The sequence below is a fragment of the Penicillium verhagenii genome (genome assembly GCF_028828195.1).
Source record: "Penicillium verhagenii strain IBT 33310 chromosome Unknown utg000005l_segment0_segment0, whole genome shotgun sequence".
In the NCBI taxonomy this organism is placed as follows: domain Eukaryota; kingdom Fungi; phylum Ascomycota; class Eurotiomycetes; order Eurotiales; family Aspergillaceae; genus Penicillium; species Penicillium verhagenii.
The window spans coordinates 5,025,565-5,048,947 of NW_026643169.1; the positions used below are offsets into that span (position 1 = coordinate 5,025,565).

Here is a 23,383-nt window from a genome sequence, read left to right on the forward strand (position 1 = left end):
GCCCAAGTTCTAACAAAGATTCAAAGATAATACATCAGTATAGTTGACTGACTGTCTTGCACTTTTGATTCAACTCAATGCACGTAGGTAGTAGTTAGTAGTACTCTATACTCCGACTCTGCTGGTGTCTTCACTAGTGCCATTCTTTCGCCAAAGTCCATCGGTCGTTCGTGCTGGGCGTGATGAATTGCGTACATAGCTCAGAAGTTTTTTGTACCAGAGTCAACTGGACGGTAATTGAATTGGCTCATCTTGACCCACAACTTGTATCTAGTATCAATTTATCAATAATTCTTCCATGATTAGTTCTTTAAATGTAACACACAAGTGACACAACTGTTGTCTACTAGTACTCGTGGATGGATGCTCTAGGCGCCTGAGGTGTCAACAGTTTCACACCGCCTCAAAGCGGTGGCTAGTAGGACTGCAGAATAAAGGCAAGTTTCGATGTGAGGCGTCGCGTCTTTGGCGACCTTAAATACATCATGGTCTGGCTAAAGACTGTGGCATTGCAAAGACTTGCAAGTGCTAAGAATATAGGTGCGCGAGGTGTGATAAGGCAAAGACAAGCAACCCACCTACCGCTGCCTCCTCGCGTGTTGCGGGCTCGCTTGTTATCGACTACAAGAGTCTTGGAATCAGACGATCAAGTATGAAAGAACAAATCCAAATTTGGTCAATTTGGCTAACCATCTTAACTAGGCGTCAGAACAGGGCCCGTACTCCATTCCGTCAACACCGATCGATCCGTCACAGAGCCTCGTACACGCTCTCAATAAGGCTGAACTAGAAGCCTACCAAGACATTCGAGCATATCTTTCAAATTGGCAAGCCAATAATCCCAACCATTTGGATCCCATTTTAGAGCCAAACGATGATTCGAATACTGGCCCGGTGCTGGGCTCCATGCCTAATGGTCGAGAAATCCATGGTGAAGCCGTATGGAACGATTCGGCCCTCACCAAAGAAGATGATATCGATGCTTCGGAGGAGTTCCATGGCGATAATCTAGAGCCCGGTGACATGGTGGCAGAGTTACTAGGGGACGGAACCTTTAGATGGGCAATCTACGTGCAGTCCATCCAGAGACGTCCGCAGTTCTATACATCCCGTGGGAATTGGCGTCTCTGCAAAACTCGTGAACTGGACTATGTGATCAAGGGCTTTGCTCCTCTGGAGCTTCTGGATGCGATCAAGCCATATTTTCCCAAATCAGCACCCATAATCAATCAAGATATCCAGTCCGTGCCGGAGGGAGGCGTGCCGCGGCCACTTGGTGCCCCCCTTCTGGAGATGATGAACAACTTCGAAGGTCACGTCCTGGACTTTTACAGAGATCACTCGATGAAGCTGGATAACATGCACAATCTGGTGTCTGACGATTCGGAATTTTGTCGCTTGACTATTGAAGAATTGACAATGAAAGTTCTGGACATCGACGAGTCTCAGCTGAACAGCGTCAACCTCTTCGTTGTTCACCAAGCTGTTCGGAACAATCCGTTTCTAATTGAGAAGGACTCTACCTCACTGTTCAGCTTCATGTATCTTGTGCAACCCAAGCGGATCTCCAGAATAGTTCAGCAAGTCACCACTTGGGCTCACGAGCACCAAGAATACCTCACTCGCTTCGCTATGGGGAAGCCGAAGCAAAATTATCTGAATCAGTTAGCATCAACGACGACAGGGATGACGGCGGAATTTTTCCCCCAACATCCAATGCAGCGATTTACCCTAAAGGCACAACGCCTGATTCGAATGAGTCGAAAGGTGCGGTCGCCCACAATAATGTCTAGTGTGGGCCCATCATTGCAACAGTTCGAACCTGGTGAGAATGGCAAAGCAATGATGTACCGTGAGGTTTTAACGGAACAGTTTGATCAAAATGACAAGATGTTTATCGAATACCTCCAACTTTATGCCACCCCATCCGTACTCATGCCATCGGGCACTTTGAAATCAACGGCCTCGCATATCATGCGGGTCACGGGCATGTATAATACCCTCGGCCTGAGCGAGTCTTCCACTCGTATGTTCTTGCAAGAGCTAGGCGTCATCGCGCCGTGGGAGAATTTGAGTCTGCTGGATCAGACCTTGTTACTACCAGGACATGGGGTGTCTCTCCTCGGAGATATGCGTTGGGAGGAGATTGAGGAATTGTACAGCGACTCTGCTCCACTAGTGGACTCTATGCACCACCTTCGCAAAGACTGGGGAGATCTGCCAGTTTACTGTATTGACGATATCACCGCGCAAGAAATTGATGATGCAGTCTCCCTAGAGCGCATTCCTGGCTCAGATGACACATTCTGGGTCCATATCCACGTCGCCAACCCAACGGCTTTCTTGAAATATGATGATCCGACCATCGAATACGCTGCCTCTCGACTGGCAACCACATATGCCCCAGAGCGCACATACCCTATTTTCCCGGAATCCCTTACCCAGGGACACTTCAGTCTTGCACCGGGTCGGCCAACGCTAACATTCAGTGCAAAGATGAACCTTGGTGGGGAGATTCTAGATACCGAGGTGGCAAATGGAGTAGTGCATAATGTCATCAGTGTTACGCACGGTACACTCCGGAAATATCTCAATCCTGATGCCCATGAGAGTCAAGAAACTCTCACAGTTGGCAAAATCATTGATGCCCCGTTGCCCGAGGCCAAACAGTTCCGCCAGACACTCACGCCAGAGGACAAGGACACATTCACCACTCTACGCAAGCTTATGCTGGGATTCCGGACTCGGCGGCAGAGGAACGGCGCCATGGACATGCAGACTCTGCGTCCAAACATATCCCTGACAGTCCAAGCCGGTACGGTACCCCTCAAACCCTACGATATACAAGTTACAGAAGGAAGATATTATCTTGGCGACCCGGCTATCCAATTACGCATGCAGGATTTCAATCCGCATGACGTCCGTGACGAGTCAAAGAACTACCTCATCTCAATGTTGATGAACTTGGCTGGTCATATCGCTGGCCAGTTCTGCGCCACTCGCAATATTCCTGCTGTCTATGACGGCACCTGGTATGACCCGGAATATGGTCGTGTCACGTCCAAAAATATCAAAGAGTTTGGTGGCCAGAAGTTTCTGGAATTGACCATGCCGAAGGCATTTTCTTCCTCTGAGCCTGTGCATCATCATATGCTTGGATTGGATGCATATGTCAAGAGCACGAGTCCGTTGCGTCGGTTCACGGATGTGATTGTACATTATCAAATCGAGGCTGCGCTGCGTTTTGAAGCTGAACATGGTCGTCGATTTAATGCAGCGGTCGATATGCCCGATCCTGAGAATGAAGAGGAAATAATGAATATTTCTCTTGATCAGGATCAGGCTTTGGCAGCGGAAGCTGCGAGCGAGTCTGAAAATCCTGAGAACGAAGAGGAAATAATGGATCTTTCTCTTGATCAGGATCAGGCTTTGGCAGCGAAAGCTGCGAGCGAGTCTGAAACGAGGCCGAAATCTGGCATTGAACCTTTACTCGATTCCAACTCTCTACCACAAGCCCTCCCCTACACCAAATCTGACATAGATTCCCACATCCTTTACTCAATCCCGATCCGTACCCGTCTTCGCGAAGTCTCCCAATACTCATCCCAGCACTGGGCCTGCATGCTTCTCTTCCGCGCATTCTATTTCTCGGGCTGTTCGTTGCCAGCAACTTTCCCTGTCTTACTTCGCACTCAGCGTGTCTTGCCTGAGCGGGATGGAACCGTTTATTCCGGTGTTATCTCTAACCTGGGCATCAACTGCTCTGTTACAATTCCGGATGATTGTGCGGATAAGGATCGGATGGACATCTTTGGGATTGTCGATGCGAAGATTACCGCTGTTAATGTCGCTCAGCTAGAGGTTAAGATGGAAGCTTTGAGCTTGATAAGAGAGTATGAGAGGGTTGGGGAGTGGGCTTAAGCGTCCATAGCTTGGTATGTTGATGATATTGGAGGGTTTGATTTCGGATTGCCTCAGATACCCATACTCTATTGTACCATATTGTATCATCTTGTATAATAGTAAGTTCTCTACTTACGGAAATCAATTCGGCTTTTATTAAAAGTACAATCTACTATTACACTATGATACAACCTAGGATGCCTAGAGAACTGTCCTATGAGACTTTGGCTACACTCCAAATACCTCCTTGACGAGAGCTTTTTTGTTCACCTTCCCCATGGCATTCCGAGGAATACTCTCCAAAACCTTCATCTCTTGTGGAATCTTATATCCCGCCAACCGATCTTTCAATGCACGCCGCATGTCCATCGGACCCCATGACTTGCCATTTCGTCCGCTTGTCGCTGCTTCGGGGTCTAAAACCAATACAACGGCGACCTTTTGACCCCATTGTTCGGATGGGAGACCAACGACAGCTGCCTCAGTAACTTGTGGTCTGGATGGCATGTTAGTGATATTTTTGTTGGGTAGGAAGTCCAAGATCGTTTAAAGCAAAGACCATACGGCATTTGCAGGATCAATTGAAAAAAAAAAAGGACAGGGGGGTTTGAACATACAGAGAAAGCAATTCCCTCTCAACCTCCAAAGCGCTCACTTTCTCACCTCCCGTCTTGATTATATCAACACTCTTCCGTCCACTGATGAAATACATGGGTCCCTGCGCCCATTCACCACTACTGCCTTTGCCAGTTCCATCGACGACCCGTCTCGTGGCAACATCACCAGTGCGGAACCAGGGTTTCCCGTCGTCATCTGCCTGAACAAAGCTTTCTGTCGTAGCTTTCTCGTTGCCCCAGTACTTGGGGAAGATTGTTTCTCCCCGTAACTGGATTTCACCTTCGAGAGCTCGACCATTGGCATCTGTTTCTTGGCCCACGGGTATGAGGCGATCAGTCTCCGTGTCGACGAGGCGTGCTTCAACGCCTGGAAGAGGCCACCCGACGCTACCGTCGACACGGTCTACTGGATCCAGGCCACAGCTGATTGCCATACCGACTTCCGTCATTCCGAAACGTTCCAAGAGGACGTTACCACCGCTAAGGGAGGTCCATTTCTCTTTCGTGGGTGTTGGGAGAGCCGCCGAGCCTGAGATATTGAGACGAAGGTGGTCTGGATGTATACCCTTCTGCGCTGCGGATTGAATCTCCGGGGGAAGTGAAGGAAATGATGTCATTAGGCGGTTGTAAATTGTCGGGACGGCGGTTAAGAAAGTGATTTTTGATTTGCTGGTCTTGGTCTCGGTTTCAGATGGGAGAAACGGTGCAGCAAGGCGGCGCCAGACTTGCTCGGGGTTGAATGGGTACATAAATTCAATAGAGGACCCGGAGAATATCGGTGCTATGGTTGCGTTTACTACGCCGTGGATGTGGTGTAGTGGAAGCAGGTGGAGGAGGCGGTCCTGTGGCGTATATTTCCACGCGTGTAAAAGAGAGGATGCTTGAGCAGTGATTGCAGACTCGGGAATAAGTACACCTTTCTGAGATGGTTTAGCGGATATTTCAAACAGGAAAGAGGAGGTTAGTAGTTGTTCCTACCGGTCGATTGGTAGTTCCCGAAGTATATAGCATCATTCCGGACGAACTCCGTTCGCGATTATCCAGCTGAACAGATTCCACACTTCCTCCAACCTCAATTTTTTGTCTAATATCAAACAGCGGCTCCAACTCCAACCCTGCCTTGAGAATTTGACCGGCCTTATCCGCATACTTCTCCGTCGCAAGCAGCACCTTCGCCCGAGAGTTATCCATGATATATTGTAACTCACCAACAGGAAACGACGGAGACAGAGGAAGGGCAATCGCATCACTGGCGAAGATGGCTAGGAGGGTGATTACATAGTCATAGCTATTCTCCGCCAAGAACGCAACCCGCTCCCCAGTCAGCTTGCCCGAAGCTTTGCGCTCAAGATCATCTTTGGCGCGGAGGACATCGGCAACCAGATTGCCATATGTAAAGCTGCGGGTTGATGCACTGTGAACGACCGCTAAGCTAGAGGTATCATGATTTTGCAGGGCACGGAAGATTGGTATGTTAGGCAACGTGGAGAGCAGCTTCGTGTGCGCCGAGAGGGTCGCTAGACGTGCAGGTGCATGTGCACGGATGCGCAGTCCAGTTCGCGGGAGTCGCAACGCCAAAAGACAAGTAGACATAACAGTTGATGTATTTAGTATAAGGAGATCATAGTAATTTGGATCTCAAAGTCGTGTTGAGGATTCAATGGGGGAATGGAAAGTTGATGTCATTGGGGAGTTCCGCGGAAGCCAAAAAGATGATCCGCGCTTTTTCCCTTTCTCCGCTTAATCTCCACTGGCATCTTTAAACCTTTGACCTCTTGTGGCCTGATTCTCCTCTTTAGCGTCTACTTCATTTTCACCTCTGCTCTTCTATTCTAACTACTCTCTCTCTCTCTCTCTCTCTCTCTCTCTCTCTCTCTTCTACTCAAATTATTCTTTCCTCTACTTCGTTGCAATTTCCCCCAATGCTACGCTCCCTTCCACTCCAGTTCCCCCGCCGCTTCTTCTCTGTCTCCGCAAAAATGGCCTCCACAACCCCGATGGAAGATCTCATGCGCGACAAGGTAAGGTACACTTCAGTTCTGTTCAGTCATGCAAGGTCAGCGCTAACAGATTTAGATTGTTCACGCCTTCACTCCCTCCACCCTCGTCATCCGCAACGATTCCCACAAGCACGCCCATCACGCGGCAATGCAAGGTGCTACGTCAAAGGAAACGCACTTCCAGTATGAGACTCAAGTTTTTCCCTTATGATTTCCCATGCGATAAAAGCATAGCTTGTCGCCGAATCTACGGTCTCTAGCGTTATGATAGACTAACCCGGGCTTGGTCTAGTGTTACAATTACCTCTTCCGCTTTTGAATCGAAGATGCAACCTGCGCGGCATCGGATGGTCTATGCCTTGCTGAAAGATGAGATGAGCCAAGAAGGGGGTATTCATGCGTTGCAATTGAAGACGAAGACACTGGCTGAGGAACAGCGAGAGAAGGAGAGGGAAGCATAAGCATAAAATAATGTTTGAAGGAGCATATAGACACCATTATATAATATTATATCCCCCTTAAAAAGCAATTGATGGCCGGTTCAATAAATCAGTTGCACGGCGAATAGTTTAAGACGGGGATTACAGTATGAACAGGCATCAATTAATACAGTATTACATAGATTCTAGCGCCAAAGAAACAGGCATGGACATCGACAGAAAGCAAACAATCTAGTATATACATCCCAAGGACTTCTTGACAGGGCTGTCGCAAGCGGCAGGCCAAGTCAATTATGGAGTCCAGGGAGCACAAGACAAGTCATCATCAGCTGAGCGCTTACAGTGGTCCGTCTTAGCGCAGCTGTACGCGAAGGCAGCAGCCAAATGGAAAGAAAAACATAAGGAAAAAACGAAGTCGATCGGCCATTGCTTTTACACAGAAAGAAAAAGAAAACGAAAAAGAAGAAGAAGAACTGAGACATGCGAGATAGTGGTATAGAAATGAAGGGGTGCGAAGGAGTTAAGAGGGCAAAAGGACAAAGGGGAGTTGAGTGTTGACACGGCAAGGTAATGGGGCGGGGGACTGGGTGGATTTGGATCAAACGTGAATCCATGCGAGTCGAGTCCAGTCGATGCCATGCCAGTTCGGGGGAGAAAGGTCGTACATGGGGGTGGGATGGGATTCGTAGTGCGATAATTTACGACTTCTTGTTGGCCTCGGTGACACCAACGGCGACCGCGACAATGATAATAATGATGAGGACTGAATAATTGGGTCAGTTGAAATTTCCAGGAAAGACAATTCAAGACAACGGGTGCAACTTACTAACAATACCCAGGGCGTACCACTTCCATCGTCGGGCATTGCGGGCGCTGGTAATGGCACTGTCTAGCTTGGTGTTGGCTTCCTGCACGTTATGGTGCGTCTCCTCAGCTCCCTGGTTGATCTGTGTGACCGCGGGCTCTTGCTGGTGGATTAGCTCCGCAACTTCTTGGTACAGCTGGCCAAGCTGGATCATATCCTGCTCAATCTTGCGGATGGCAGCAGATCGCTGCATAGTGGCCTGGCGAGCATCGTTGGCCTGGCGCGAACGGGTACCGGGAACCTATATGAGAAAATATATTAGTAGACTGGGTCATTCATGGTCATTCACGAAGATATAATTGTTCAAAACATACAGCGAAGCTCTGTTCCTGGCCGGCCAGAACAAGTTGCACACCCTGCTCCAACTCCTCGGGGGTAGCCTCGGGGTTGGCGATCTCGTAACGGCGTCGCACCTGCTCCTCGAGGCGCTTCTGGAAATCGGACTGTGTGCGCTGGTACTGCTCAATCTCGCGACGGAGGTTGCGATTCACGTTCTCGACCTGACCGGATACACGGGAGTCACCGGATCCAGGAGTCTCCTTGATGCGCTTGAATTGGTCGCGCAGGTAGCGTAGAGCAGTGTTGATTTCATCTTCGATGTAGTCGACGTTCTGGCGGGCGGACTGGTCCTCCTTGCCGGTGCTCGAGTCTAGCAGCGCGTTCTGGGCAGAAACAAGCTGACCTTCGCGCTTGGTGCGCAGTTCGGTGATGGCATCGTTCATCTCCTTGCACTTGTTCAGAATTGCGGTGGGGCCACCTCCGGATTGCTGCATGTTGGACATCTCTAATGGGGGGGGGGGAGGCCGGTTGTCAGCGCATTGCGATCTTGTCGAGTCTAGGCTCAGAACTTACCGAATCCACTATTGCCTTGCTCAGCGGCACCAGCCTGGTTGTAACCTCCTCCATATCCGTAGCTTTGTTCCTGGCCGGCATAGGGATTTTGCTGTTGCTGACTTCCATAGGGGTTGTACTGGCCGTAGCCCCCGTTGCTGTTGTCACCCAAGCTCTGGTACTATCATCGTCAGAAATTCCCATATCAATGAAGCAAACCCACCCGATTGAAGACTCACACTCATAATGACGGATTAAGATTGGGGGGTAAACAAAGTTGGCGAGCAAAGGGGTTTCAGGTATGAAGTGAAAGAGAAGGGTGAGACGGGAGAAGTGGAGTTGCAGAAGCGCTGGCGGTGGGTGGAAAGGGCAGAATGTTTCAGTTCTTCCTCTTTTTTTCCCTCTGGGATAAGGGGGGGAAAGGTTCCAAGGTTGTTATTAGGAATTAATAGAATACTAAGGGAGAAAAAACGCTAATAGGAAGTTTTTTCAAGCTCAAATATATTTGAAACGTTATGTTTTATTCAAAAAAAAAAAAGGATTTAAAGGGAATTAAAGAAAATTAAGTGCCAAAGGTTCCTGCGTGGGCGATGACCTCCTTACAGTGGAACCCCCTTTGGCCCCGGAAATGATTTGTGGCTGATGCTGCAAGCTGTTCTATTTATGAGGCTCGGATCGGCGATACGCTGTGGATCGACCCTTGCACGTCAGGGAAAGCATTTCCACGGAAGTAGCAGGTACTTATCCACACATAGTTATCCACATAGAATCTTACGTACTCGGTACCTGTCTCCATAAAACGGGGCTGGGGTGGCAACCAAGTCTGCACGTCATGATTGTGCACAGCGGGTTCAGGGTTTAAACATTGAAGCTAAAAGAACATAAGTTACCATAGTAGAAATGAAGCATAAAATATCCAGATGTCAAAAATGAGGATGCCTAATATCTTGCCTTTAGGGTGTCCAAGGTTACGCTATTGGGTATAGGCAGCACTTGAGTAAAAATGCCCCATTATATATCCGGTTCAGGTCTATGTACTTATGTAGGTAGGTACAAGTCTCCAGGGCTGGGCATTTGCATCAATTGATCTAGGCAACCTTCAATGTTGGAGCTAAGTCCAATTCCAAGGTTTACATGTAGGGTACTGCTGCACATGTGGGCTTACATAAATCTACAGTACTAGGTACACAGATGGGTGGATGTCCACTCTAGGTATCTACTACATATACCTGATAACCACTCAAGTGCTAGCAGTCTGCACATGCACGTGCATGTGTGGAGCACTGGCAGATATTCGCCAAGGCAACTTTACAATGTGCACATCAATCTTGACACCACTCAGTCATGAAACCTCAAGTCAATGTTCGGATATTTAATTTAAAAATCTTCAAATTGAATGTGATATAATATATGTAAAATGTTTAGGGATTAACTACTATATACTACCTAATTTATAGGTATGGATTAACTCGTATCTCGTCCCACATATCTGCCCAGCAGTCTAGACGCAGGAAGACCCTGCTCCCGCGCAGTGCAAATGCAAGCCCGAATGTAACCAAAAAAAAAAAAAACAACACTAAATATACAAATCTACTGCTTCGTAGATAGACGACGCTCCTCTTCAACGGGAGCCTCGGGCATTCCATCGTCGGCATCAAGAGCGTTCATATCATCCTCCTGCGCATTGAGGTGGTGGAACACAAACCAGAAGATGATACCGCACAGGAAAGAGGCACAAGCCAGAGCGACAAACATCCACATAACAGCCGGGTCGAATGCGGCCGGGGTAAGGGCCTCGGCGAGGGCGGATCCGAAGGCGTTGGTGAGGAGGTACATCGATTGCACGAAAGACTTCATGGAAGGTGGGGCCTTGGTGTAGGCGTACTCCAAACCGGAGACCGAGGCAAAGATCTCGGAAATACCGATGAGAACGTAAGCCGGAGTTTGGATGGCGATGTGAACGTTGTTGCCTTGGGCGGTACCGTCAACCTCAGACGCGGCGCAGAGCGGGCTGCCGTAACAGGGTCCAGCAGAGTAGATCAAGTGCTGGACAATGGCGGCGTACATCATGGCCAGCGAGGCGACCACGAAACCAAGGGCGATACGGGTGATGGGACGGAAGGGGATCTTCATACGACGCATGGCGGGGTAGACGAGACTCTCCAGCAAGGGGATGAACACGATAATGGAAATGGGGTCGAAGTTCTGCATCAGATCGTTCGGGATTCCATGACCCTTCATCTGACCGGCCTGGGTGACAAAGTTGCTAGAGAACTGACCGTACACCACCCAGTAAATAGGGTAGAAAGCGAACACGCGACACGCGACGAGCGCGCGCTTAAGCTCATCAATGAAGTGGTCATCCCAGGGCACGGTGGCCTCGGCGTTGCCGTTCTCGAGCTGCCAGCTAGGCTTGGGGGCATCCATGTTGCGGTTAACAATCATCATTCCCACAGCCTTGAAGGCATCGGTGATAATGGAGCCCTGGGGAGGGCGAACCACGTAGTACTTGCGACCCAGAACCAGGGTAAGGGTACCAACGGCGAACATGCACAGACACAACAGGTAGCCAGACCAGAAACCAATGTACTTCTCCATGTATGGGGTGGCCAACAAAGACAGAGAACCAACGTTAATGCATCCATAGAAGATCATGTAAATACGCTGGATGGTCAGAGCCGGGTCGATAATGACACGCTCACCTTTGGGTGTGGTGGAGACGGCCATCTTCTTGCGCTTGTACTGGTCCGCAATCAAGGGAGCGACGTTACTCTTGATACCACCAGTTCCCAGACCAATGATCAAGATGGCCACAATGAAACCACCCAAACCAGCACCGTTTTCCAAGGCAACGGGGATGGAAGTGCAAACGAGAATCAAGAGACCGATGAGGTAGATGCCGCAAAACCAGACGATGGTCTTGTACTTTCCAAGGTACTGATCAGCAACAATGGCACCGAGGATGGGGGTAACTGTATCGGAGAGATCGGTTAGTCATCGGTGTATTTGATCACAACCCCAAGCCCTAAGAAGCCATACCATAACACCAAAATTGGAAGAAAGTGGTCAGACCAGTGGCACCCTGGTGAGCCATGCCCAGAGCACCACGTCCCTCACTGCCGTCGAGGGGACGTTGAACATAGTTCTGGAACATGCCAGACATGCCGTAGTAGGTGAAACGTTCACAAAGCTCGACAATAGCCACCAGCCATGCTGAGAGGGGCAAGTTCTCTGCGACGTGGCGAAGGGAGCGCTTCTCATCGTCATTGGGCTCCTCGCCGTCCACAGTGATCGAAAGAGCCTCCTTATCAACGTTGTAATCCCTCTTCTCGTCGGTCACGGTGACCTGCTCTACGGCAGTGTCATTGAGGTAGGCCCTTTAGATGAGTCAGATCATGCTGGAAAGTAAAATCCGTAGGTATAAAAATCCTATTGAGAGTGTACATACGGAGGAGCGGCCTCAGCCACGTTATCTGTGTTAGACATAGCAGATTACTTCGAACGGGCAACCTTGGCTTCCAATGACACAATAGGCGTAGAAAAAGAAGAAGAAAAACCACAGCAATGGGTGACAACGACCGAATACTATATAGTCAGTTTTTATTACCCAACACCCGGAAGTGTTGTGGGGATGAACGGTCTTATCGGCGCGTGAACCGAGGGAGAGAAAAAAAAAACAAAAGGCCAAGACTTTTTTTTTTTTTTTTGAATTGAATGGGACTTGCCATCTTAGAATAACAGCTAAGTTAGATCTCCACTCACGCGATAGGATAAACAGAAGAAAAAAAAAACATTGTTCTCAGCGAGCTTCCCGTTCCGTGGATGCGATCGGCAAGTGTTCTGTCGCAGGACGAATCAACATCCTGTCCATGCACCGATGTAACCCCAGACATGGAAACACACGAATGGAAAACACTCTTCAGTATGACTGATAGTGCAGTGGTAAGCAACGTGCCAAGAGTTTCCCATTGACCGTCCAATCAATCACAGCTCAGCAAATCCCGCCGGCGCGATTCTAGACAGGTTAGGGCCAAAAAAAAAAAACCAAAAACTTCCCACTCTGCCCAGATCTCCACTCTTATCATGGCGAATCACACCGGCAGTACCTGTCGGGGAATGCCGGTGTCCAAGAAACTCTAGCGATATATTCTCCATTTTGGTATATCACCAGCCGGAGTCAGCTTCCAGTGGTCCCGCTGCCCACGAGGCGAATCTCATCTGGAACGGCGAAAGTCTTGGCGTCCTGCCGGAGACTCACCCGCTCTCCGGGACTTTTGCCCATTCCATTCCACAGCCGGGGACGGCGAACTTCGGGATTTGGAGTTTTTCTTCGACATCTTTTCTTATCCCCGGGATATGGGTCGGTACTTGATTCAGACGGCATTGGGTAAAAAGTCTAGAAGTATACCTATATCTGCGTAGAGGTTTAGTAATTCCAACAAGTCAAGTTAATGATATTCTTTCAAAAAAAAGAAAAGAAAAGGGTGTTGGGTCCGCTTGGACCTCGCAAGGGATGGGAAACATGCATTCGGTGCCCCCGCGCCCTGTCATTTGCATGATCGCGTCTGCGATTGTCTCTTCCAAGATTTCCCTGGCCTAATCGCAAACTGATTGCATTGATTGCGCCTCGTGAGATTCCTGGGTCATTGCCACTTTGATTGTAACGTTGGGAATCTTTCCCCGCGTTGGCCGACCTGATTGTGGATTTGAAAGCGAAACCAACCCACAAAGACCTGGGTTTGAGTTTCGGGGATTGTCTCGTACGGAGAAGTGATCTTGTTGAATTGATTGATGCTACCCCGGAGTCCGTCTTATTGTTAGTCGTGCAGGGCTGGGCATGCGGGGGCCAAGGAGATCCGCGCGAAACAAGACGTGAAAGGTCGAACCCTGCAGCAGCCGGCAGTAGCCAAATCCATGTAAACGACCTTCTTATTTCGGTTCCTCTATCTGAGCGTCCCAGATTGATCTGATGAGCCAGGCGGTTGGGTCTTTCCGGGGTATTTTTCTCTCGTAACCGCGTGGCAAGCGAATGCGCAGGCGATGGGAGGGTGTGGAGTCTGGCGCTCCTGCCAAGACGCGATGGGATAGATAAGGTGGTTTCTAGGTGTCGAGAGTATTGGTCACATGTGGGGAGATAGTATTGATTTTGGAGAGGTGAGAATCAAAACATCTCGACTTTAGGAAAGCAATTTTTTTCTCTCTCGCAAAGGTTGAGAAGGGGAGGAAAGTGGCCAAAGGGAAAGAAAAAGGTCGCGCCTGTCAGACGGGGGGACAACCGCGTAAATAAAAGCCCTGGAGAAGGACAAGCACGCCTTATCGCTCCGACTTCGCTTCCCTACACCCAAAAAGCAGCCATGGGATAAAGCCGGGAATCCGAGTCCCACCGAGTCCACCAACGAGAGACTCATGGCGAGGATGGTTGGGGACTAGTTACCTTCGAAGGGCGTGCATCCAAGCCCTTGGCTTGGTAACACCATGCTCTTTGACAAGGCTAAAACACCTCTGCTTAAGAGATCCAAAATCCGAAACCGGCTCATATCTTGATTGACCTCTTTGATTACAAGTACTCTACTTCTTTCAAACAGTACTAGTACGGAGTACTCCGTACCTAGGGATTAACTTAAATAACTGAATTCATGAAAAATGATCTTATCAATGTGTGCGATCCGGTTGGTTCCTGACGCGTCAGGAACTCCACGTCGGATTTCGGCTAAGCATCTATGTACATTACACATTAAGCATCTACTATAAGCCTTGCATATGCTTGGCGAGAGATGATCCTGGACTACACTAATCACATTTCAGTCAATTTGGGATCTGCAAAAAGACTTGCCATGTTTATTCCTTCCATTCTATAAAGTGTACTAGTGTACTGTTAGGACGGACATAACCGGTGAAACCTCGGACTTCCAACACCCAACGCGGGCTGATATTAATTCCGCCGACACTAGAATAAAGACTGATAGAGAAAATCTCCCCCGCCGAAGTCGCTAATAATGTGCTACGGATCTCTTCACATCTTCCTTATACTTCGCCCAGTCGTCGTTCCTTGGGAATCCCTCATTAGGGATCTCTTTCCCCAGAAACCGACAGAGCGACTCCCACCCGTCCGCGACATTGAGTTCCAGAAAGTCCCCCGGTCGAGATTTCATGAGTTGACGCACATGTTCATTGTGCTTCTGAAATAGCTCAGGCCCATTGACCTCAAAATCATCATTCCAGCCATAACTTTGCATCTTTTGAACCATCTCATTGCGAAGGAGTCGGGGTGAGATAACCTTTGCTTCGATCTCATTCTCAACTTTCGTTTGCGTTTGTATTTTCATCTTCTTGTCCTTCTTGTCCTTTTCCTTTTCTAAATTCCATGCATGCAAAAGTGTGCTTTCCATTGATTTGATCCATGCGTCTTGGTCGCGGCTTAGCAATATCACTTTAGCTGACGGATAAGAGGTTATCAACTCATCGGGGAACATAGCAGCAGGATAGTCGCTCACTGCCTAGGTCAATTAATCAATCACAACGTCAACATGATTTTCTTCGATCTCTTGGGTGAGTGCAAGTTTACCATGTACTCGCCGGCGAAAAGCTGGTCGAAAGCTTCTCGATCCACGCTTTTCCCTTGCCCGGCAAATTTTGCATCCATAGCTTGAGACCAGAATGCATGATCTCCTCGAACAAAATTATCTTTCATGTGGTAGACCTTTTCATAGCCGAGCAATTTTAAAGCACCGGCAAGACCTGTGAATGTTGGATTCTGGAGATTTTGAAATTTCGATCCGACTGGGCTACATACTCTGGGTACCCGTTCTGGGTAGGCCGAGGACGAGGATCTTCATCTGAGCGGGATTCTTGGCGCTCGTCATATTAAACATTGAAGTGAGGATAAAGCGGAGTACCAAAAGAGGTATATATACGTTAGGTCAAGTAGAATGATGTCTGAAAGGTTCAAGTTTCGTTTCCTTGCTGGTGACGCCTCAAACCTTGAATGACAACTAGACAAGTATCAGCTTCAAATGTTATTCAGGAGATTTTTATCTACTATTTACCTGGTTCCACCGCCAACATTCAACACTGATTCCGACAAGTTCCTTCCAAGGTTGCAAGTAACGTCTTCCTTATTCTTCCGCTCGGCATAAGTCACCAGATCAAAACTCCGATTGCTACCGGAAACCCCCGACGGCTCCCCGACGGCGAGGGGCCAAGCTGAGTCAGATTCAACTGATAAGTTTACTAGATCGATGGAGGGATTCTTTCTATCTGTATGTAAAACCAGTACTGGACAAGGCTAAGGTATGGAGATGAATCAAAACATTAAGAACATGCACATGTGGTAATCAATTCGATTCGATTTGAATTGGATGGGACTATGTACTAGGGATCAATTGATGTGAAAAATAAATTTCCAGATGCAAAGTACATGTATATCCCCCCCCCCCCCCCCCCACGAAGGATTTGAAATAGGACCTCTTAGGTAGTATGTACATATGCATGTGGTTCAATCAATCTTAGAGTCATTCAATCAATCTAAGAAACAGTTAAATTTCTTAGGCCAATTTTCATCCAACGGCTCCATCCATCCATACTCCATAGTCTCAGAAACCAGCGACGCCGCTTCGGCACTTAATAGTTTACACACAATGTAGATTGCCGCGTCGATACCCGCGCTGATCCCACCAGAGGATATAATCTGCACTTTAGTGCCTTTGAAGCCCTCGTCATGGACAAATTGTCGATGCACAATTCGCGTTGGGGCCTTGGTTTGGCTGTGCAGAGAGCAGAGTTCTCTCAATGCGTCCAGAGCGAGGTGATGAGTCGTCACCGCTAATCCGGATAGGATGCCAGCTGCGGCTAGAAGTAAAGCACCCGTGCAGACCGAGAAGAGGATGCGGGAATGAGTCGACCCTGAAGTCGTATATCGGTGAATCAAATTTATTTCCGCATTGTTAGGCTCTTTGATCAACCCTTGAATGGTCGATAGTGAAGCGCCGGGGACTATGAGAATATCATATTCTGTGATGCTGTCCAAGGCATCTGATATCAGGATATCGGGCTCGATATGGAGCGAGCTTGCAGTGTGGATCAGACTCTCCTGCGCAATCGTCTTGACCTCGAAAACATGATCTGGATCTGGATCATCTGTATTGCGATTATGAGTGATATGGGACATGACCTGCATCGGACCTGTAAAGTCGAGGATATTTGCACCCCCATAAATCAGAACGGCGACTTTATAGTTTTTCTTCGGAGATGGTGCCGACATTCTGAATGATCATTGGGTCAAAGGTAAGAATGTGAGACGTGTTGGCTGGCAAAGAAACTTCTGGCTCAACTCAAAGCTACTATGTATCATAGAAGTAGCAGAGGGCTATCACTTAATATCTCATTTCTTCGAGATTGCAATATGAAATAATTAGACTCTCGCTGACGCCGACATTGCCATGCTTCGTTTCTGCGTTTCTGTACTACCTCCGTTGCTACCCATATTTGCCGACATGACAAAGTTCACCATACAAATGTATCCAATGTTGCCAATGATGTACGTGCTAGGCGAGGCGGGAGCTATGTTCTCATTTATAGCCGTAGAGTCAAGTCTGCGAACAAGTCTTTACCCTCTAGAGGCCTCTAGACCTGACCAACAACTTTCAAAATATGCTCTCTGCCAAGGCCGAGTTATCAGAACTGGCTCACCGGGTTGAGACGTTCCATTCCAGCTGTTTTTATGTCCTCTCCTGAATAATCACACGAAGCATCAGTGGTGCTAGTATGCCACCCTGTTAAGATATCAGCCGAATGACTTGCTCCGGCGCAAGAGGGGTTCGCGTCATGTATGTTTCCAGATCCACTCACCGATGTTAGTTTCAGCTTGTAGGTTGGATCTACAGTCCATTCGATTCGCCGGACCATCTCAAACAGCAAGATCTTCATTTGTAGTACCGCGAAACCCTGACCAAGGCACTTCCTGGAGTGAGCGTTGAACGCGATGAAGTGACACTGGGTCGTTTTACTGCGAACTGCATTTTGGATGGTTTTGACGTCGCTGCCCCAGCGTTCTGGAATAAATTCTCGAGCTTTAGTCCCCCATACCTCCGTATCTGTGTGTACACCAAAAGCATTCCAGCCTACCCATGTATGGTTTGGGATCACAATGTCGCCGCCTAGAACGGATTTGAACGTTGTCACTCGGTTGATAAGTTGAGAGACCGGGGGATAGAGACGAAGAAGTTCGAGGACGACGGCAAAGAGGTAGGGCATTGAATTTACATCTTCCGTTGAAGGCTCAAGTTTGGTAGTGGACAAGATCTCGGCTCGGAGTTTGTTCTGCACGTCTTGGTTGTTTCCTAGCTCCCAGAAGGCGGAGTTGAGGAGCTGCTGGGTGTTTTCATGGGCCGTTAAAAATGTGACCTTGAGATTATTGCGGTATTGTTCCTCCGTGATTCGGCCTTCCTTGAGGGCACGGTCAAGGAGGTCAACCACTTGCTCTGTGCCACTCTCTTGGTCAGTCACACGTGGGCGTGCTCGAACAGTCTCGCATAGCAGATCTCCAAACTCCTGTATTATGGCAAATGCTACCTTTCGTTGACGAAATAGAGAGGGGAACTTGTCCAGGTCAGGAAAGTTGAAGAACAATGGTTTGAAGAGAGTCTTTTTGATGATAGTCTGTAGTTTTTCAAGGCGTTGCCCGGGGCTTTCCAACGACTGCCTTAGTCAGTGATACTCCCGGATATAAAACGGGGCGATAATCGTAAGAATCGTAACCTTGAAAGGATCTTTCTATTCCATACCTTAAGATCAACACCCATGAAGTTCAACCCCATACAACTCAATGCCCACCTTTGAATGATGGGATTGACAGCAACGCCCATTCCAGATTTCTGTTGCTCATCCAACAAAATATCAACAAACAACCTCGACTTCTCCAACAACGGCCCAGAATCTGTAATTCGCCTCTGTAAACCAGGTTTCATAATGGACGTAAAAAGCCTCCAGTTCTCTCCATGTGCATTGATGATATTATCCCCAACTAGGGCGGCAATCACACTCCACGGAATCTTCTTCTGGCTGCCTGCTTTCGCGTATACATCTTCATGCCGGAACATATCCACCAGGTACGACGGCCGTGTGACAAGAATATTCCATCGGCCCGCGAACCAGATCTGCACGGCGCCATACTTCTCGAGGGGTGGTCGAAGCCAACGATCATATATGGTGTCTTGCCCCATATCACTCCAGAGGCCTATGAGGGATATGTAGATGGGGACCGTGGGAATATTCTTAGGCATATCGGATGGGATTCGAATATACCAGTATAGGACTAAAACCGCAGTGAATAGGAAGACGATAACTCCTCGAGTCCAGCTTAGAGCTAGAAAGGGAATTGTATCCATGTTGAGATCTTGTGTGGTAACGTTAAAGGGTGAGAGACAGGCTCAAACAAGAGGAAACGTTTCTTTGAAAGAAACCTGCAAGTTTTGAACACTGAATCGGATTCTTTGGTCGCCCATTTATGATACTCACACAGAGTAATCGTCGGTGTCTTTGCTGACTACCCGCCGCTGGGCGCGGAAGATCCATGGGTAGGCATGTTGGCAGGTTGGGAACACAGACTGGTTAATGATGAGACATGCTGACCGATTTTGTGACGTTACCAAGCCACTTCCATGGCAATTGTATATCTGAGCTCATCTTGTTTGTGTTACAACATTAAGGAGTTGAGAAGGTTGAATTTGAATTCTAAATATTTCCCAAAATTTGAAGGCTCGAGTGACGGGTGTTTATTTCTATGCACGTCAATATAAGTAGGTACTAGTAGTAATTCACCCTGGAAAGTATCCACGGGTGTAAATCAATCTACATATAGGCGAGGTAAGTCTCCAGGGAATTAATATGTTGCTACGTACGGAGATCGACATCCGAGACGAGGGGGAAAGGTCGACGGGCGTACGGAGGAAGTTTCAATGTCGTTACAGTACTACCTACCAAGTGGGGGACCTCGGGATGAGTTTAATTGCATACATACATACTAGTAGTAAGTACTATACTAGTAAGTAAAGTGCTACGTACAATAAATAGTGGTACGTAAAATCTATCAGTGAAGGAGACCCGTACACCGGTCTGGGAGAAAAACACGCTGCTCAAGGGCACCGATGTGTGCCCAGATGCATTCCTACTACCTCCTAGAGGATGTGAAAGGTCAACATTGAACATTTATATCTTGAAAAAAAAAAACCACTACTAGTACATTCAACCTTGGAAGCTCCTAATCATCACTCCCTCCTTTTATCTAGAACTTGGATTTATTTGAAATTCATCAATTCATAATAAATTGAATATACTATAATGACATACTTTCTAAACATTCGACCAGCATGGCCAACGACATATGCCTCATAAAATGCGTTTGGTAGGGTAAGATACATGCCGCAAGCAATCAGGGTCGTCACTGGGGGAAAAAAAGAAAAAGATAAAAAAAGGGGGGAGGAACCCGGCAAACAAGACGAGAAAATGCAGCAGGTAAGAGACACTGCCGGGTGGGAATCATTGACTTTTCCTTCATTTTGCAACTCCGCCCTCAACCAGGTCTGGTGAAGGTGTATCATCAGAGGATAGAACGCCAACACCACTACCACATCGCCTCTGATAATGATGTATCATATCAAAGGCGAAATTGAAATCAACCATTCCGAGTCCATGATTTGATCCGATGCTCGCTTAAACGGTGTACTTGGCCTTAGCACGGGTGCTGCCACTGTGCGCGCTGTCAGTGTGGCCGGAGAACTCCACCACGTCCGCCTCCTTGAGGCGGAGCACATCCTTGAACCGTCCACCGATAGCCTCCAAGATATCCTTGCCCTGGGCGGGGGTTCGGGCAGTCTTATCACCAGGAACACCCTTGCCAACAGTACGTGTCCACAGACCGACACGGTAGAAACCCTTGCGCACGTTGACAACCACACCCATAACCTCGTTGTCGCCCTCGGCCTCGAGGGTCTCGCCGATTGCGGAAAGCTGCGCGTGCAGCCAGAGTTCATCGATGGGGACGGAGCGCTTATCTTTGAACTGGTATGACCACTTGCCACCATGCTTGTTCTGCGCGTCCTCCCATTCCGGTCGTACGCCCTTTTTGAAGAGGTGGTAGTCCGCCTTGAGGCCTAGCTCGGAGGTGGGGGTAATGTTGTTCTGTAAGAGAAATGGAGGGTTAGCTGTCACGTCTCATATATATATATATATGAAGATATAGGTGTAGAGAGAGAGAGAGAGAGAGAGAGAGAGAGAGAGAAATATAGGATATATACATATATTTGTTTTTCTCTCTCTCTCCATTATATATCTTCCAGGGTATTGCTTTTTTCTTTGGTTTCTCTGCTGTCGGGTTGGGTACATACGTAGATCCCCCAGAATTCCTCCACAGAGCTGAATGTCACGACTTCCTTCAGCAGATCGTTCCAGTTATCGCCCTAGTAAAGCACCGAGGTCAGCGATTGGGAGATTCGGCTAGGGTGGCAAGCGATGAAAAACGGACCTTGCCGCTGGGGGGCTTAGTGAACCAGAGTGTCCACTCATGCATCAGAGGGTGCTTGACGTTAAAGTTCTCTGGGTTGTGGAAGACAGTTACGAGCTCATCGTCCGAGGGAGCAACGGCGGGAGCGGTGTTCTCGTCAGCCACGGGGTGGCCATTTTCTTCAACAGCAGCCATGGTGGTGGTGTTCTGGTGGGTGATGAAAGAAGGCGAAGGTTCGGGACTGTATCAGACAAGCGCAAAATGCTTAATGAGTAAAAGTGAAAGAGGCCCGAGAAGTGAGATGAAACAGAGAGATCTGCTCCAGGCAGTCCAGGCAGTAGAGCGTGGGGGAAGAGAGAGGTTGTTGGGCGAGACGATTAAAGGACCCGCACCGAAGTTTTGAAGTTGGAGATTCAATTCCGCTCAAAAAAAGCGGCGAAAAACTCTTGCCTGTTTGGGTCGGGCCGCACAGCCCTAATAAAGTATAGACCATCGAACAAGTAGATCTATCTATGATTGCTACTCCATGATTTGAAAATAAGAGGAGATTTCTTTCTTTCCCCCAAAGAATAGTGGTAAAAAAATTTGGTAACCTTGAAAACGATATGCCTAGTAGTATATACAAAACGAAACCAGACCATAGGAGTACCGACCGATGACCCTCTCTATAAAAAAAATATATGTACTGATGACTCGCCAATAAAGTATGGGGGATATAGTGAATAGGAAATATCTCGATCATGTTTATTCAGCCTCACTCTTCACCACTGTTCAGTAAACTCAAGAAGCAGTTCCATCCTATGGAAGATTAGCAACGAAATAACAAAGAAGAGAGCCGGTGGAACCACGTCAAAAGAATGCCAGATCACTCACCTAAGCTGACCACATTGACCACCAAGACACGCAGTTCTAGCGGTACGAATGTGAAGTTGACACCCTGCACAAAGGGCCAGACTAACAGGTTGGCTTTGTAGCTGGGAACCCAGGAATGACGCAACTTCTCTCCTACGTCGGATCCTTCCATGATTGCCATTGAGGACAAGAAACAGGTCAACTGGATTGGGGCAAACACCATCTGGTCTGCTGCGACACGGGCGAAGGTGGTGCCAACCGTGCTCTTGAGGACAATGTGACGTTGAAGAATCCCATACCATTTCGTAGCAACAGGTCCGAATACCGCTATAAGAGTAGATGAGTATAAACCCAGAATGGTTTGAAAAGAGGGTCATGACTGACCTCCACCGTAGAGAGCCATGCGACCGGTGCGCGCAAAGTCATGCTTCTCGAGACCTCGGCGGTCAACAGCCTGCTGCGCCAAAATATCTCCACTGCCGAATAACACCTGAAATGCGTATTAGGGGAAGGGATTGGGATAAACGTCGAAGAGGGGATCGTACCGCACTGCTGATGCTGGTGGTCAGAATAGGCCTCGCAGCCAATTTGGCTTGGTACCTGCATTCGATCACCTTGGTCAGTGAGGATCATGAATTGGGAGAATGGGGGGGGGGGGGGGTAAACAAACCAGCGCAACATGATGAGTATTATGAAGGGAGGAGTAAGAGGGGAGAAGGAAGGAGTTGGGGGGAGGGGAATGCAATACAATGCAATGCAATGATATGAACAGAAAACCAAGAATGAGGGTTCAAGTGGAAGATCAAGACTGGGGCAATGACATCTTTAAATTGCGGAGTCGACTTGCCCGTTCGCAAGATTAGTAGTGCACAGTCCACACTCCCGACACCGAATCAGGAAATCGTCCCGACAGCATTACAATGCGCCTTTTCCATTCATCACGGGGGTTCACATCATGTAAAATACAACCTAGATTTGGCAGGCATTTGATTGGGGGGAGAAGTTGATATTTTTTGTACAATTCTTGATTGATTCCTTGGAAATCTTGTTACTACCATTTATACAGGATAGCAGTTTTATCGGACTGTATGTAAGCAAGTGAAGTCATCAATGGAGATCTTGATCCAGAAGTGGACCAGTCACATGACTCGCAGGATTTATGACTAATTGTATGCACGTGCCACATTGACCAGACGCCCCATGTTACGTAATACCCGTCCCTCCTCCTTAAAACAGTAATAGGGCTAGGGCACCGCATAGGGCAGCACGCCTCGCTTAGCTTCCACCCGCAAATTTCGGTGCCAAACACCTGTATCGAAGTCTCCGACGACCGCAATTCGACAAAACAACCCCTTCCCGTCGCCCTCACATACATC

At 48.2% G+C, this 23,383-nt stretch overlaps 10 protein-coding genes across 10 annotated transcripts; 2 read left to right on the forward strand and 8 right to left on the reverse strand.

Moving 5' to 3' along the window:
* Positions 1 to 485: 485 nt before the first annotated feature.
* N7466_005362 (exoribonuclease II) lies at positions 486 to 3,921 on the forward strand (the record flags this gene model as incomplete). Its single annotated transcript, XM_057164759.1, has 2 exons — positions 486 to 650; positions 703 to 3,921. The coding sequence occupies 2 exons, from the start codon at positions 486 to 488 to the stop codon at positions 3,919 to 3,921; spliced, it is 3,384 nt and encodes a 1,127-aa protein (XP_057023440.1).
* Positions 3,922 to 4,131: 210 nt separating this feature from the next.
* N7466_005363 (acyl-CoA synthetase) lies at positions 4,132 to 6,113 on the reverse strand (the record flags this gene model as incomplete). Its single annotated transcript, XM_057164760.1, has 3 exons — positions 4,132 to 4,399; positions 4,521 to 5,440; positions 5,499 to 6,113. The coding sequence occupies 3 exons, from the start codon at positions 6,111 to 6,113 to the stop codon at positions 4,132 to 4,134; spliced, it is 1,803 nt and encodes a 600-aa protein (XP_057023441.1).
* Positions 6,114 to 6,442: 329 nt separating this feature from the next.
* Positions 6,443 to 6,981, forward strand: N7466_005364 (BolA family protein; the record flags this gene model as incomplete). Its single annotated transcript, XM_057164761.1, has 3 exons — positions 6,443 to 6,541; positions 6,597 to 6,703; positions 6,813 to 6,981. The coding sequence occupies 3 exons, from the start codon at positions 6,443 to 6,445 to the stop codon at positions 6,979 to 6,981; spliced, it is 375 nt and encodes a 124-aa protein (XP_057023442.1).
* A 677-nt stretch (positions 6,982 to 7,658) lies between these two features.
* On the reverse strand, positions 7,659 to 8,901 carry N7466_005365 (syntaxin; the record flags this gene model as incomplete). Its single annotated transcript, XM_057164762.1, has 5 exons — positions 7,659 to 7,723; positions 7,787 to 8,066; positions 8,140 to 8,609; positions 8,678 to 8,837; positions 8,896 to 8,901. 5 exons carry the CDS (start codon positions 8,899 to 8,901, stop codon positions 7,659 to 7,661), a joined length of 981 nt encoding a protein of 326 aa, XP_057023443.1.
* A 1,345-nt stretch (positions 8,902 to 10,246) lies between these two features.
* On the reverse strand, positions 10,247 to 12,142 carry N7466_005366 (peptide MFS transporter; the record flags this gene model as incomplete). Its single annotated transcript, XM_057164763.1, has 3 exons — positions 10,247 to 11,628; positions 11,696 to 12,033; positions 12,105 to 12,142. The coding sequence occupies 3 exons, from the start codon at positions 12,140 to 12,142 to the stop codon at positions 10,247 to 10,249; spliced, it is 1,758 nt and encodes a 585-aa protein (XP_057023444.1).
* Positions 12,143 to 14,646: 2,504 nt separating this feature from the next.
* N7466_005367 (sulfotransferase family protein) lies at positions 14,647 to 15,528 on the reverse strand (the record flags this gene model as incomplete). The annotated part of the gene is made up of 3 exons (XM_057164764.1): positions 14,647 to 15,153; positions 15,222 to 15,394; positions 15,450 to 15,528. 3 exons carry the CDS (start codon positions 15,526 to 15,528, stop codon positions 14,647 to 14,649), a joined length of 759 nt encoding a protein of 252 aa, XP_057023445.1.
* A 647-nt stretch (positions 15,529 to 16,175) lies between these two features.
* Positions 16,176 to 16,916, reverse strand: N7466_005368 (ThiJ/PfpI family protein; the record flags this gene model as incomplete). The annotated part of the gene is made up of 1 exon (XM_057164765.1): positions 16,176 to 16,916. The coding sequence occupies one exon, from the start codon at positions 16,914 to 16,916 to the stop codon at positions 16,176 to 16,178; it is 741 nt and encodes a 246-aa protein (XP_057023446.1).
* A 457-nt stretch (positions 16,917 to 17,373) lies between these two features.
* xanG (cytochrome P450 monooxygenase xanG) lies at positions 17,374 to 19,041 on the reverse strand (the record flags this gene model as incomplete). The annotated part of the gene is made up of 3 exons (XM_057164766.1): positions 17,374 to 17,427; positions 17,504 to 18,352; positions 18,439 to 19,041. 3 exons carry the CDS (start codon positions 19,039 to 19,041, stop codon positions 17,374 to 17,376), a joined length of 1,506 nt encoding a protein of 501 aa, XP_057023447.1.
* Positions 19,042 to 20,365: 1,324 nt separating this feature from the next.
* N7466_005370 (Eukaryotic translation initiation factor 4E-1) lies at positions 20,366 to 21,350 on the reverse strand (the record flags this gene model as incomplete). Its single annotated transcript, XM_057164767.1, has 3 exons — positions 20,366 to 20,833; positions 21,040 to 21,111; positions 21,177 to 21,350. The coding sequence occupies 3 exons, from the start codon at positions 21,348 to 21,350 to the stop codon at positions 20,366 to 20,368; spliced, it is 714 nt and encodes a 237-aa protein (XP_057023448.1).
* A 670-nt stretch (positions 21,351 to 22,020) lies between these two features.
* On the reverse strand, positions 22,021 to 22,688 carry N7466_005371 (Mpv17/PMP22 family protein; the record flags this gene model as incomplete). Its single annotated transcript, XM_057164768.1, has 4 exons — positions 22,021 to 22,334; positions 22,392 to 22,497; positions 22,553 to 22,607; positions 22,678 to 22,688. 4 exons carry the CDS (start codon positions 22,686 to 22,688, stop codon positions 22,021 to 22,023), a joined length of 486 nt encoding a protein of 161 aa, XP_057023449.1.
* Positions 22,689 to 23,383: the final 695 nt, after the last annotated feature.